Source organism: Protomyctophum parallelum, assembly GCF_964188405.1.
Source record: "Protomyctophum parallelum genome assembly, chromosome: 19".
Classification (NCBI taxonomy): Eukaryota; Metazoa; Chordata; class Actinopteri; order Myctophiformes; family Myctophidae; genus Protomyctophum; species Protomyctophum parallelum.
Window position 1 is genome coordinate 41,417,869 of NC_139717.1, and position 16,038 is coordinate 41,433,906.

Genomic DNA, 16,038 nt, shown 5'->3' on the forward strand with positions numbered 1-16,038 from the left:
TCTCTTCTTTCCATCCTTTCTCTCGGATAACAAGAAGAGCCATTCTGAATTGATCTTCCCACCCCAGACGGACATGCTCCATCATGACCTGATGTCCTTGACTGGGCTTGTATCAAACACGGCGACGGTGTGTGAAGGCAGATGGATAAATGGCTTGAAAAAAAAAAAGCCAGGCTCTCAAGGAGAGACGACGGCGTCATTTCAAGCCATATTCATCTCCAAGTTGTTATCGTAGACAGACAGGCGACCCCTTCTTGATGATTACATACACCTTTGACGCCTCATCGGAATCACATTTCTCTGAAGGTGAACAGGGCTGCGACTTCCTCCCCACATACAGTATGTCTGTGTTGTCACTGCTGTTGTACCGTGTCGTATCCTACTGACTCACTCACCAGTGAGGAGCCCCCACTGGGAGGACGTAGAGCCTTTGTCCCACTCCTCCCGCCCGACACTCCCTGCTGCGGACAGGTGCCGCCCCCCAGCCCGTATAGAGTACATACAGAGACAGTTATCGGCCCCTCCATCGCCCAGCTTCCCTCCCCCTGATCATGGGCCAATTGTGTTCATGTAGACGCCGGATGCACCATGGTGGATTCGAACCCACAACCTCCGCGGTCGTGGGGCATGCAAGGCACTTCATCATTGCAGGACTGCAACTTTTGATTATTTTCTCAGCGTTTATTCTGTCCATTACGTTTTTGATTAAACCTTTTTTTTCCCATTATTTTCTTTAACCCATTCTGACCTGAGATCAGATTCATACGAGGTTTCCACTGGACAGGACACACACTGGTCTGATTAACCCATTCTGACCTGAGATCAGATTCTAAAAATGTCAGTCGTTCTTTTGATTTTTCAAAAATAGCAGACCTACAAGCTCGTAGCGCGCCACTCGGTGGCGCGCTATGAGCTTGTAGATCTGCTATTTTTCAATAGCTAAAGCACAACATGATGCTAACACCAGAATGGGTTCCCGTTCAGAATGGGTTAATACACTATACAGTATATCAATGACTCATTGCGAAGAAATTGTAATCAATGTCTTTATAATCAACTGAATCTATTTGTCTGATTAGTCTGAACTTGTGCAGCCTTCACGTGCCACTCAGTCATGCTACTGTATTTTAAGACATACCGTACAAACAACAGTGAATGTATTTTATTTTATGTGTATTGCATAATTCAATTGAACATTATCTGTAGACTAGATCTGTACGTGTCGTGCCCCTACTTGAGAACGATGCAACTTGGAAACCTAATAATACCCGTTGTCAACATAGCACCCGTTTTAACTATCTGTGTCCCTTTTGTGCCCACATGGAGATCTCTGTATCTGTCTGTCTTATTCTTTGCCCGAAGAGTGCAAACTGACTGTGAAAAGTGTAGCGGTTAAGTAATCAATTTGCAGGTGTGGGGTTGCCATGGCAATCAATTGGCTGAGGCAGAGGTCGTTAATTGCACAGGTGAGGGGACTTAGGCTATAGAGCAGGGGTACTCAACTGGCGGACCGCGGTCCGCGACCGGACCGCGGACCACCTCTTTGCGGACCACTTTAATAATATAAATAACATCAGATGGTACATTTCTCATGTGAAATTGCTGCAAAGGCCCCCAAAATGTCCCCCAAGGGCCTCCAAAATTCTGGCGCGCGCTACGCGCGCACAGTGTGGCCTGCCAGGGCGTATAACTCCCGGCCTGATTTGGAGTTCCACTCCGGGCCTGCACTCTGCACCCCATTATTGGTTGGGTGGAAGGGGATCTGATTTGTATAAGCTTGGCTTGACCATACTAAACGGGCATAGAGCCCCTCTCTCCGATGGACGCCGCGCATGGGACCGGACCTTGGTCTTATTCAAAAAAATATTTTGTCCCTCCCCCTTTCAGAACAACGAGTGGCCCAGGAAATGGTTCTCCATTCATTTTCACCATAGGCGATTCCTAAATTATTTATTTAAAGACGGTTACGCTGCGGACAAAGCCAACTCGGATCGTGACAAATCATGACAATGAACACAATGTTTTGGGCAGACAAAAAAAGTGTCGTTCTTTTCTACTTTCTAATTATTTGTTTGGCCCCAAAACATTGTGTTCATCGTCATGATTTGTCACGATCCGAGTTGGCTTTGTCTGCGGCGTAACCGCCTTTAAATAAATAATTTAGGAATCGCCTATGGTGACAATGAATGGAGAACCATTTCCTGGGCCACTCGTTGTTCTGAAAGGGGGAGGGAATGCGACGCTCTATAACCCATTCTGACCGGGCACCCATTTTGGTGTCGGCATCATGTCATGCTTTAGCTATTTAAAAATAGCAGATCTACAAGCTCATATCGCGCCACCGAGTGGCGCGATACGAGCTTGTAGGTCTGCTATTTCTTTTAAATCGACAAGAACGACTGACATTTTTAGAATCTGATCTCAGGTCAGAATGGGTTCGTCAGACCAGCGTGTGTCCAGTGGAAACCTCGTATGAATCTGATCTCAGGTCAGAATGGGATAATTAGGCCCACTGGCAGACACCAGGCACTGCACCCCCTGTGGGGGCGTGTAACGCGTGTGTCGAATGTGAAGTCGGTGGGGCAAACGGTTGTCGAGTTACGTGCATTACAACCGTACACACACACACGCGCACACACGCACGCAGACAGACAGACACGCAGAAACATGGCACATTTATAGTAGGATATTACTCAAGTACTCATACCTAGAAAAAATGACTAGTAACCAGTGTCACACAAAATAACTGTATATTTTTAGTAGGACCGGGACTAATTGCGATTAATTTAGATTAATTAACTACAGAAAAATGAATCGCGATTAACTACAGATAAATTAATTGCACCTTTGTTTTTACCGCGGAACGTTTCTCACTGGGCGCTTTTCTATAGTAGGCCTACTGAAAACTGGAAATAATAAAAAGTCACCCCATTTTGTGTTGCCTAGAACTGGAGGTCTGACAAAAAACAGTAACAATATGAAGTAAGTACAGCTTTGTGATGTCACTGAGATGTACTTGTTACTGTTACTAATTTTTTTTCAGACCTCCAGTTCTAGGAAACACAGAATGGGGTGACTTTTTATTATTATTTCCACAACAGGTATATTAATGACAGTAAAATGTTGAAAATGAGTGGTATCCTGTAGTCTATTCGTTGATTCACTGGGATACCAAAAAACATTAAAAAAAAAAGGTTTCTCGCTGTTCTCGGGTTGAATATTGATATATGATTAAAATGCGATTAATCTAGATTAATTAATCGCAAAACCTCTGATTAATTAGATTAATTTTTTTAATCGAGTCCCCGCTCTAATTTTTAGTTGTACAACAAATGGCGAAAACAACTGCAAGCTCACCATGCATTGTACCGCCGTGTGTGCTTGTAGATCTGCAATTTCTTTCTGTTTTCATAAGATTTATTTAATCAGCCCTGAAGCTGTACTGTACATCCACCCATTAAAATTATTTTAAATTCTCCTCTGCAAAAAACATAATATTACTACTGAGCACTGGCAAAAAGCAGAGAGCTTTTGTAGTGTATTGCTTCTCCAGGGACTACTTTATGTGGCAGACCACTCTGCCTTGTGTTAGGTGCGCTTAGGTCGTGCGCAGCCGCATTGTATACCTATGATTGATGTGTGTCAGTTCTACTATGACCAGTAAAGTACGATAAACCCAAGCTCCCTTCTCCGTGGTTTTATTATGTAATTAGTTGTGTTCTAGGCCACATACACAACAGCTTTTAATTAAACTGTGTTTGATTTGTACAGCGATGTTCTTCCTCTAAAGCTCCGGCTGCTGGCTGAGTGCCACGCATGCGCGCACGCACGCACGCACACACGCACGCACACACACACACATTAAGAAACATCCTCACATTGTTGGCAAACGAGGTCAGGTTTTATCTGAAAATGAAAATGCTTGTAGAGTGAGTATTATTAATAATATGAATGTTTTTGTTTTATACCACTTGGAACGAGCATTCATCTGCTGACTTATTGTTGGATTGCACACACACACTCACGCACACACATTTTTGAGTGGTGCAACCACTCCAAGGAACAGCAATGTCCGTCTTAACCTATGTGACTATGTGTGTGACTATGTGACTATGAGTACCAGTAGGCGCAAAAGTGCCGCTGTTGTGCCAGAAACAGAGAGATAGTGTTGCACTGTTGCCTAGTGCTAATTACAGAGAGAGAGAGAGAGAGAGAGAGAGAGGGGAGTTGCACCACTCAGTTCACACAGGTGTGATTTTTCAACTAAAATCTGGTCCTGTACTGTACTGTAACTCTTTTAGGTAAAGTTTTGTAGAGATCATGGGCTTGATCGCGTGCCATTCTTTACCCGCAAGTAATAAACATTTTCTGTGAATTACGCATTTAGGAGCTTCCACTGTGCATAAATGTTATCTTACGGCCACACAAGTTCACAACCCACTATTCATTTTGCAGACACCTATATTTGCGGGTGGAGGTGTGTCTGCAGGCGTGTCGATGCTCTTTCCTTTAGTATATGTTCTATCTTATGCACACAGGTTTAGGGCAACGGAAAGTGCCTCTTCAAACCACCCTGTAATGCGAATCCGTTTGATAAAAGAATGCCTCATGCATGTTGCAAAACATTCACAGCTCAGAGGTCTCGTTCTGTCTTAATTCTCCACAAATCTGTGATTGTAATTTCCCTCTAATCCGTTTCTAATTCCTTGTACTCATTGTGTTTAATTGTCTAGTTATTAGATTTGTACCAAGGCGCACTGTGCGCGATTCCCTCGTTGAGTTTCATCACCTCATCACCCCATTGAGCAGCAAATATGTAATGGATTTAAAATAATGTAAAATTAATTCCCCATAATCAGTAACACGTAGCTGATACTTGTGTCAACCAAATGAAAGGCAATTAAAGGCAGCACGCGTTGCTCTTCCATAAGGCAAGGTCCATGGCATAATGGATTATGGATAATAGATCTCTTAAAGGGAATGGCACCTGGCACACTGATTGGTTTAAGTTGCGTAACGCCCAAACCACGCATAATGTAATGGTTAGCGGAGGTGTTTTAAGGATTTAAAATGGTGGCACAAGATTTTTTACGAGGGAACACCTCTTACACAATCAGGGTTGGGAGGGTTACTTTTAAAAAGGAATCCCCTACAGTTACAAGTTACTTGCTAAAAAAAATTGTCAGTAACGTAATCCCGATTACTCCATTTAAAAAGTAACTACAAGTTACTTTCAGTTACTTTTGGATTACTTTGAAGTAAAATTCAATTTAATTAGATAATACAAGTTTTATCATTGATAGACAAGAATGTGAGCCTATGAAATTAAGATAAGGACAACTGAAATATGGTTAAGGTCATTTAATTGTTAAGAATTTGACCTCTCTGAACACTTACATTACTGTAGAGTCATTGTGTCAACTTATAACAGATCATAAGAAAAATCCATCTTGACCTACAGAACCATTTTGATTGTTTGATTGACAACAACCAACAACTTTGACAACCAACAACTTTGACAACCAACAACTCCATCCATGTGTGGTCAAAGTGGCAAATAAAAACTATTTTTGACATTCCTGGCTGACACTCATTTAGATAGACATGGCATGAGTTTAAAACATTGACTAGGCAGTAAAGACTCATTTATATAGTCTACAAAGAACTCAGCCCTATATAATTATATTTATACCCCGTAGGCTACTCTTTAAATAAAAAGGCTCATTGTATTTGACCTAAAAGAGAAGACTGCGCTACCCATTATTTATCCCCAATCCAATATATCATATATTATGCTCTCCTATCTAGTATCTCTGCAGTGTTGCCTGGTCTGATTATTATAAGCCACATTGGGCTTATTTTTCTGAAGTTGATTGTAAATAATGGTAGAACGGTTGTGAGCTTGTAGATCGTCTATTTTCAAATAGCCAACATATATAAATATGCACATTGTTTAATGGACGATATATATAGCTTTGAAGTGCTCGTGTGGCCTTTTATAGTCGCTTCTTTTGGGCTTGTTTTCATAGACCTGGTTGCTTATTTCTCTCGCAAATTGGCAACACCGCCCTGACACAGCAGCAGCCTCCACAGTGAGGATTTTACACAGAGTCAGAGAGGTGCGCGCTGCGCTCAACTCCAATCCATTCCGTTTGGTGTTATAATAATTTATAACTTGTTCGTAAAATTAATGAGGGGAAGGGGAGAATGTAATCCTCATGTAACCCCCGTTACAACACCCCCGTTACTGTAATTACTGTAATTACACATTTTTAAATGTACTCTAAAACGTTACAGTTACGGTTTTTTTTTTTTTACTCTGATTACAGTAACGGATTACATGTAATCCGTTACTTCCCAACCCTGTACACAATACTAAATCCCAAAATGAAGGAGATGGTGAAATGGAGCCCCATTTCTCTAAGGATTTAAGCCACCCTATGGAACATGTAGTATACAAACTGAGCGGCAACAGCGGTGTTCAAGAACCAAACCAAAATAAAATTATATATATTTAAAAAAAAAGTTAAAATAAAACAAAAACACACTATTAATCTTCACTGGAACTCTGGGTTCATTCACAAAAGAGGTTTCAACCCGACAGAGATGAAATGTGCAAATAAATGTGCCATGGCTGAGTAGAGATGCCACCTGGGACAGAGTTTTTGTCTGTCAGTGCCAGTGGGAGGTCCTCACGGGGGGGGGGGGGGGGTCAGAGGGAGAACTGATCTGGGCTCAGATGTCACAGAGGTACTGTAGTGTTAATTAGTCCTGCTACTCTGCAGAGGCCATGCCGCATTAATTAGCATAAACCGACCTGGGGGGCCTGTTGACAGTGAGACTGGCAAGCTAGCATCACTTAGCATATTTAGCATACCGATGAGAGCGAGAGAGAGAGAGAGACGGAGGGGTGAGTGAGTGAGTGAGCAAGCGAGCGTATTATGAGAGAGGAAGTGTGTGTGTGTGTGTGTGTGTGTGCGTGTGTGAGTGTGCGTGTGTGTGTGTGTGTGTGTGTGTGTGTGCACATTTTATTGGAGTCCATAAATTTGCCCCTGTATTGGCAATAAGAGGAGACATGGAATGGGAGCGGTGTGAAATAAGACGGAGAAGTAGCTCGGTACAAATGTCGTCAGGCTCCTACTTGGCCTCACCCCCCGAACCCACCTCACCCCTGCCCACTTTGACAGGCTGGGATGGCTTAGGGTCGTCGACAGAGTACAGCATCTTGCAATGGGTCTGGTCCACAAGATTCGATACACCACCAAGATACCCATGTACCTGTCTAAATACTTCCTTAATGTAAACGAAGTCCACACCCACAACACCAGAGGGAGTACAACAAACCATGTACAACCCAGATTCGGCACAAACAAGGGACTAAATTCTTTTCGCTCCTATGCCACCAAAATGTGGAACGCCCTACCAACAGTCATTAAGACATGTGAATCCCTTGACTCCTTCAAAACCGCTCTCAAAGGGCACCTACGGATGGCTGCAATTCGAAACTGGCCTCTGTAAAATCTGAATCCCCCCCACCCCCCCACCCCATTTCCCTCACTGTATATTGTATATTTTCCCAGTGCTTAAATATTTTCCCTTTTTTGCTTCCCATATGATGAATTCCTGTTCTGTTCTTTAGCTACATAGAAATGTCTATTTGTATGTCTCTAAATGGTTGTATGTCTTTAAATGTTTTGATGAATTGAACAATGTGGACCCTGTTGTAAACAAGTGTAATGCTTAATTGGGTCGTCCACTCACAGTTGACAGTCTTTGTATTGAGTTTGTGCTTAAAATGTACTGTAAATTCTACAAACTGTTAATAAATATTTCAATCAATCAATCAAAAGTCTCGTGAGTGCACACGCAAACACGCACGCACGCATTCAATTTAATTAATTGGTTTTGGACCAGTGAGAGCTTATATTGAATTTGTTTTGCCTGCCTATCTGTTTGACTGACGGATGTATTGATCACCGAGATAGCAGTGACTTGGAATGAAGTTGCTTCGATATATGTTGTTATGGTTGCCAACCGTACAGTACAGTACGACCCTTGAAGACACAACAGTCCTTTTTTTTGGAAAATGAAAGATGTGTCCCTTACTGAACTGATAAGAGTTGCAACACTCTCATAACGGTTGCAACACTCTTGACCCATTCTGACCTGAGATCAGATTCATACGAGGTTTCCACTGGACATGACTGGTCTGATTAATTGTAGCACCAATTTGAGGGAGGTGGAAGAGTCAAACTTTTTTTTAATTCTCAGAAGTATCAATAAAAGGATACTATCCTTAGGATAGGCAGATAACTTGAGCTGAATTTAATATGCAAAAAAAAATACAGTATAAACGGTTATACAATAAATAATTCAAATAATAACAAACACAAACAAAACAGTCTCAATGGAAAATGGCAAACAAAAATGTGTGTGTGTGTGTGTGTGTGTGTGTGTGTGTGTGCACGCACGTGTGTGTGGGCACGTTTGTGTGTGTGCGCGTGAGAGAAAGAGATAAAAGCACAATCAGCCGCTTTTCGCCGTGCCTGTCAGTTTTCCAGCGACTGCCCACTCGCCTCTCATTGATGATGAATTATATGCTTGTCAGTGGTTTCTGGCGTTAAAAGACCTTTTAATGTCCATGCACATCCAACTCAGTCTGAGCTGTCTTCAGTCAGAGAGACGGGTGGAGAGAGGTAGATAATGAATGCGTCTGAGAGGGAGGGAGGACGACAGTAGAGATTATGTACAACTGGCAATTACATGCTCTGCTATTCTCTCATGGCTGCAGAGAGACAATTCACATGCTGTTATTATTATTATTAGGACATAAGCGGTACTGAGCGAGCACACATTTATATTTAAGATGTTTCACTTCACTTCTAAGTGAAGTGCAGGAAACACTGCCATTAAGTCCATTAGGTATCCAGCAAGCAAATGAAATATGATACTTGAGTGATTATTCTGATTATTGTTGAGTGCTCATCTATCTATTCATGCACCACGTCTATGTGTGTGCGTCTGTAATCCACCCACGTAACTGGAGAACCATTTGCCCCACCGACTTCAAATTTGACACACGTGTTCCACACTGAGTGCAGAGCCCGGTGTGAAGTCGCTGGGATGGCCGCTGGTCCAGAACCAGCAAAAAAAAGCCACTGCCCAGTGATCACCCCTAGATCTCCATATATGGAGCTGGCCTGTTCTGACATCACAATGATTGCACGACCTCGCCCTTTATTAGCCAATTGATCACACCTGATCACCCCCCCCCCAACGGGCACTGTTAAGTATAATTATACATTGTTATAAGTTTATTATGCATTATAGACTATGGGCTTCATAGAAAGTGCTTTCGCAATGAAACCTCTCAATTTTAACCAGTAAGTAGACTAAACAACATTCATAATTGCATAACTACAGTCGATGTACAAATAGTTCACCTTCGACCTGCCATCACTGTTTTGCGGATTCCATCATATACATTATGAAATATGTTCTATATTTGTAAAAAAAAAAAAAAAAAAAAAGGGAAAATAGCTGACCCGTTTTTCATCACCTGCTCCAATTTTGCCCGATGAGACGTCTAAATCTGACCCAGTAAGCACAGCAAACAAGATTCACGATTCCAACTTTGCATGACTAACCATCTCTCTCTCTGTGTGTGTGTGTGTGTGTGTGTGTGTGCGTGCGTGCGTGCGTGCGTGCAGGTCAGATCTCGGTGGAGGGCTTCGCCAGATATCTGTCCAGTGAGGAGAACTGCATCATCCCTCCAGAGAAACTGGACCAGAGTGAGGACATGACGCTTCCCCTGACCCAGTACTTTATCAACTCATCACACAATACATACCTCACAGGTACGCACACGCACACATGAACACACACACACGCATGGACACACACACGCTGAACTGTACGTCTATGCACAGAATCAGATACACTCTTCTCTCTCCTAATTCAATTCAGTCATTGAGGAGCTTTATTGGCAAAAAAACATCGCCGACGTTCAATGTACTGTATGTTGTGTCACAAGCTGGCTTACAAAACTACAACGTACTGTATCTCTGCTTTTAGAAATGTATACAGTAAATCCGTGTAGGCGAGGGTATCTTGATTTAACGCTTTTGGGGGAAAGAAGCATCTTTTCAAGGTGTTGCAAGGTGTAACACTTTTTTAAAGACAAATACTGTAGTAGCATTTTCTCAAATATATTTGAAATAGAAGTACAATATACAGTGTTTTTTCCAAAATTATTTAGAGGTAGTTGCTCCGTTCATACAGTAGCTCTATGTCTCTCTCTCTCTCACCTTTCCCTCTGTTCTACTTCACTCCCAAAACAGTGGAATGCGTTTCCCCTGATGCTCACGCATGGATGGTTGTTCATCCATGCGTTGTTCATTCGGAAACACAATTATGTACCTTCGCAGGCGTTAGTGCACACCTACCTATGCATGGAAATGGACTACATTTACGCAACCCAACATAATCTCTGCTCGTTACCCAATCACATTGCTCTATCAGACCCGTTCATTGATATTCATGAGTTTCTATATTTATTTAGCCTGGAGATTACACATCTGTCGCGCACACACAGACGGATGTGTGTGTCTGTGTGTGTGTGTGTGTGTGCGCGCACACACAGACACATATACTGTAGACACACACACACACACACACACACACACACACACACACACACACACACACACACACACACACACACACACACACACGCATGGTTTTGCGAACAACCCCAATTCCAACCCCCCACTCTAACCTTATGAAACTTCAGTCAAATCTAATTGGGCATGCCGATTCCAATCAAGTCTTTTATTGTACAACATTTGTCCCCACATGTGGCCTATTGAGAACGCACGCACGCACGCACGCACACACGCACGCACGCACGCACACACGCACGGACAGACGGACACAGTGTCCCTAGCTCATTTATCAATCTAACGTAGAAAACCATCGCAGGAATCATCTCGCGAAGGCCCGTATTAACACGACCCCGGACACAACACCCCTTGCAGCGCCTATAACCCTAAAACACTACTAAATCATTAATTATTTGTGTGACAATGAATCATCACATGAATTAAAAATGACATAATCGTGAGCCCTCGCTTCTGCAGCTAAAGCTGTATATGCATTAATTATGTCAGCAATATACTGACACTCCAAGGAGGACGACGCACATCTGGGTAATGAGGCTTCAGTGCTCTATGACATATTGATGCGTTTGGTGACAGCAGCTGTGAGTCTTGTGCTACAGCAGATTATAAAGCAGTGGGGAAAAAGCTAGTTCCAAAGATCTAGACAGACAGTGAAACCTGGGGAAATGTCCATTTCGCTGCTGTTTTACTAAATTAAAATCCTTTCGCACCCACAGTATAGGTCTTAATTGAGTCCAAATTGCTGTTAAATCTCATTCACATGGGTGACTGATTGAAACATCTAACCTAATTGGGTTTTTTTTTTATCCCAATTAGTTAACCTGTAAACTGTAAATGCAACTACCTGTTTATGTTAGGGACGTCTATGGGTAATTGGGTATGTTAGATTTTAGATGCTGTGACAATGTGGTTTACACTTGAGCCATGTTGCACTTTCACGTAGTTTAGATTTATAATACAGATTTCATTTATTTATACAGCCTTTTTTAACAAAGATCACATTTAACACTGAGATTTTAACACTTGAGACTGTAGCTGCTGTGTTGGTTTTTGAATGCTGAACCCTTGAAACTGGGATGTTAGGTCACATAAGTTTACCTAAAAAAAGAGCTGCTGTTTGTGTTAGATGCCTGCCAGATTGTCAGACGAACGATGAGAAACATTTGGCCTGAGCTGAGACCTGAGGTGACCCTCCCTACGCTCACAGAATGGCAACAATTGCGATGAGACGAGCAATGAACTTTTTTGGTCTGTGCAAGTCTGATAAATGAGGGCCACTGTGTGGCATCTACGTACGTGCCACAGAGCACACAGCAAGGACATGCACGTCCGCACACACACACACGCACGCACACACGCACACACACACACGCGTCTACGTACTCCTGGCAGAGCACAAGTCGCGCTACAGTGGCCATTTTCTATTGAGAGAACATTAGCATTCATCTATTCAAATCTATTCCGGAGGAAGTGAAGAGTATCAGATCTTTCAAGTGAATCGAATTTTCTCCAGTGCGACGGCAACAAGGAAATGCCCTTACAATAGGGCCGCTAAATAAATAAATAAATACCCTTACAATAGGACCGCTGGCCTGTGACCACAGTAAACTAAAAAAAAACTGAGAGTACCTGAGTCGCCCAATGCTGCCATTTATTACTTCCTGCTTATGCATTATGGATAGAGACATATTGTGACACTGTACTAAACATGAGCAGAAGATGAATTACTGGGAGGGAAATATAGAAATACAATGAATGAATGAATATATGAATGAATGAATATATGCCGTACATTAAATAACGAAATAGCCTCTCAGCTGTACATTAAATAACGAAATAGCTATTTTCTGTGACGGTTTTCCCCATAGATGTATGGGGTTTATGTGGTTATGTCAAAATGATGTGGAAACAGAATGTGTGGAGGTATCAACTATCAATGTACACAGTTTCGGAGATTAGCCCTCATGTACACACAGACAGACCCTTTTGTAGATCAAGGGTTCACAAACATTTTCAGCTCAAGACCCAAAAGATACATAAAATTGTACTTCCTCAAGAGTTAAATTATTGTTAAACATCTGCATTACTTAATCTATAAGAAGTCTACACAATTAGAGAATATATAGAAGAATTGTTATTTTGATCAACGTTTGCCTGTTATCTCTCCTAATGGTACCACATCAATGCAGCATGGAGTTGTGCACAAAATCATATCCAAGGACAACAACATATTCTTTAGTTTTGGGTTTCAGAGGCCAAATCTCATCAAATGGTTCAGGTTCAGGTTCAGGTTCAGATTTATTTGTCATTTGTACAGATAGAGTATACATACAATGAAATTTATTTTGCTCAGAGCACTCTCCGTCTTACATACACAGGACATAAACAAACATCTATAGTGCAAGAAAAGACAAAAACAGGAAAAGAAAAGTGCAAGTGAAGTGAAGTGCAATACAGTTCAAGGTCAGCTGTTCAGCAGCCTGACTGCCTGGGGGTAAAAACTGTTACTGGCGGTCTGTGGCACAAATGCAGAAAAATAATGGAACCGGTAGATGGTCTTCCTCCTACAGGGTCAGTGTCAACCTCTCCCCTGCTTTTTGGAGGAGCGTTTGTCTGCGTCCCGCTGGGTGACTCCATGCTAGGTATAATGGGAGGGCATCGGGGCGTTTCATGCATTAATTCCCGCTGATTGCCGTCGCTAATCGATAGCGAAGCGGAGCCGCGTCTCATGTGGTGCGCGGGCCCGCTGCACAGGATCTCATTTTAGAGAAGAAACGTCTCCTTAACTGATTTAAGAAAGAACGATGTAGCACTTTAAACCCCCCGATAGAGAGATAGACAGAGAGAGAGCATGTTACAGGAAGAGTGAGGGAGAGAGGGACAAAGAGAGAGTCAGTCAGACAGACAGACAGACAGACAGACAGACAGACAGACAGACAGACAGACAGACAGACAGACAGACAGACAGACAGACAGACAGGTCTAAAGTGAGTACCCAGCTCTTTCTTGTCACCCCGGAGTGGCCCCATGTTGGCGCTGGCGCAGCTGCTAATGTGAAGAGATAATTGCTTGGTTAATGGTGGGCAGGCGATGGTTCACCTGCCTTGGATAATGACAATTAAGTATTGTTTTCACTGCATGAGGACAGAGAGCGCTGTTAATGAGCTCTGGAGAGGAGTGATGGGGAAGGCTTTTGTGAACAGCCCTGGCTGTCTTTTTGTCAATCAAAATGACCTCATGGGGCTTTATTTTCATCCATGCTAAACCCCTTATCCCTAAACTAGGCCTTTTTTACAAATTTGATTTTTTGTGTGTGTGTGTGTGTGTGTGTGTGTGTGTGTGTGCGTGTGTGTGTGTGTGTGTGTGCGTGCGTGCGTGTGCAACCAGCTGGCCAGCTGGCGGGGAACTCGTCGGTGGAGATGTACAAGCAGGTGCTGCTGTCGGGCTGCCGCTGCATCGAGCTGGACTGCTGGAAGGGACGCACGACGGAGGAAGAACCCGTCATCACGCACGGCTTCACCATGACCACAGAGATCTCCTTCAAGGTGAGTCCATGGCCACAGAGATCTCCTTCAAGGTGAGTCCATGGCCACAGAGATCTCCTTCAAGGTGAGTCCATGGCCACAGAGATCTCCTTCAAGGTGAGTCCATGACCACAGAGATCTCCTTCAAGGTGAGGCCAGGCTTCACCATGACTATACAGACAGACGGATAAAGTTGAAGAGAGGAAAACATGATTGAGGGAGAGAGAGACAATCTTTTGCAGAGGTACTGTACAGAGGTACTGTACAACGGGGTAGAGGTACCTGAAAAAGCATGTCAGAAAACTACAATCCCCTTGAAATAGAGCACCGAAGTCCTGACGTAACTCGCTTATCCCTTCCATTCCCCTGGTTCGCGGAAGTAATTTCTCTATGGAGAATAACATGGGGTGATCTTAATATCGTCTACTATAAGCGTTGTGGTCCAAAAATAAACAAGCTGTCTCGGCGTTATTGTCAGGGAGGTGTCTCTGTATCGTTTGCAACAGTCAGTCACTCATATATGATACAGTCTGCTTCTAGCGAAAATCTAACTAATTCAGCAGCAGTAACATTAGCGTTTTCTCTCAGTCAGTTGATTCTTCATATCCATATGAGTGAAGCGGCCGGGGTGACATGTTTATTTTTCAAACACAGTTCTTATATGAGGCGATCTAAAATCCCCCCTATGGGGATTACAATGCAACTAAACAAATACATGAACCTGGGGACTGACGCCCTCTACTGAAAGTGACGTCAGACTTCAGTGCTCTATGAGGGGGTCATACACTGCTGCCGTCTCTCCCTTTTCTCCTCTTGTTCAATTCAATTCAACGAATATATTATGTAGAGCATCGGGAACAATGTGCTTTCGAGGGATAGACGATAATGACAGACACGCTAGGGAGTGACCACCGACGTACCACCGACATACGCAGCCGATTACAGTGTACGTGCGCTGCTTGCGCAATTAATGAAAGTCACCTGCGGAGTAGAATAAGACTGATGGAGTTTTATTGAGAATGAAATGGTAACGTGAAAGAGAAGCAAACGACAGTCAAAGAAAGTACGGGAGAGAGAGTGGGAGGACAAAAAGAGAATAGTTATTATTAGACAAGAGCTTTTTTCACCAATGGGAAGAAGGATTTTAAATTAAACCAAGTTCATGTTTGTGTAACTGACTCAGCTCATATTTGCAAAGCCTTTCTCTGCAAAGCCTTGGACGTTTAGCTGCGTTCAGCAGTGTGTTCAGCACACATCATCCTGCTTAAGGCACTGACAGAGTCTGTAAGTACATAACCTCGGATCCCTGGATTGTGTCTTCCGGAAGGAAGCCACGGCGAACGCTGACATGAAGAGAAATGTGGATAGATGGGACTATACTGATGGTATGGGGCCGGGCAGGAGCCGTTCAGGGCTATATGGCAATTTTTTAAATATATATTTTACCTTCCAGTTTAGCTGATAGATATAAATTGTTGAATCTGATTTTGGTTTGCACCTGGTCAGATAAACACAAGCTGGGCTCTATCTTGCTTTTTAGGCATCTTTAACCCATTCTGACCGGGCACCCATTTTGGTGTTGGCATCATGTCGTGCTTTAGCTATTGAAAAATAGCAGATCTACAAGCTCATATCGCGCCACCGAGTGGCGCGATACGAGCTTGTAGGTCTGCTATTTTTGAAAAAAATCGAAGAACGACTGACATTTTTTTAATCTGATCTCAGGTCAGAATGGGTTAATCAGACCAGTGTGTGTCCAGTGGAAACCTCGTATGAATCTGATCTCAGGTCAGAATGGGTTTATTCTGCTTTTAGTCTGCTGTTCTCTGTGCACG

The 16,038-nt window shown here is 42.9% G+C and overlaps 1 protein-coding gene across 1 annotated transcript in view; it reads left to right on the plus strand.

The window, feature by feature from the left end:
- plcb1l (phospholipase C beta 1-like) overlaps positions 1–16,038 on the plus strand; it is a 229,104-nt gene that overhangs the window by 170,636 nt on the left and 42,430 nt on the right. The window contains exons 10-11 of the mRNA XM_083790186.1: positions 9,711–9,857; positions 14,067–14,224. Coding sequence (XP_083646312.1) covers positions 9,711–9,857; positions 14,067–14,224 — 305 coding nt within the window. The remainder of the gene's footprint in view (positions 1–9,710; positions 9,858–14,066; positions 14,225–16,038) is intronic.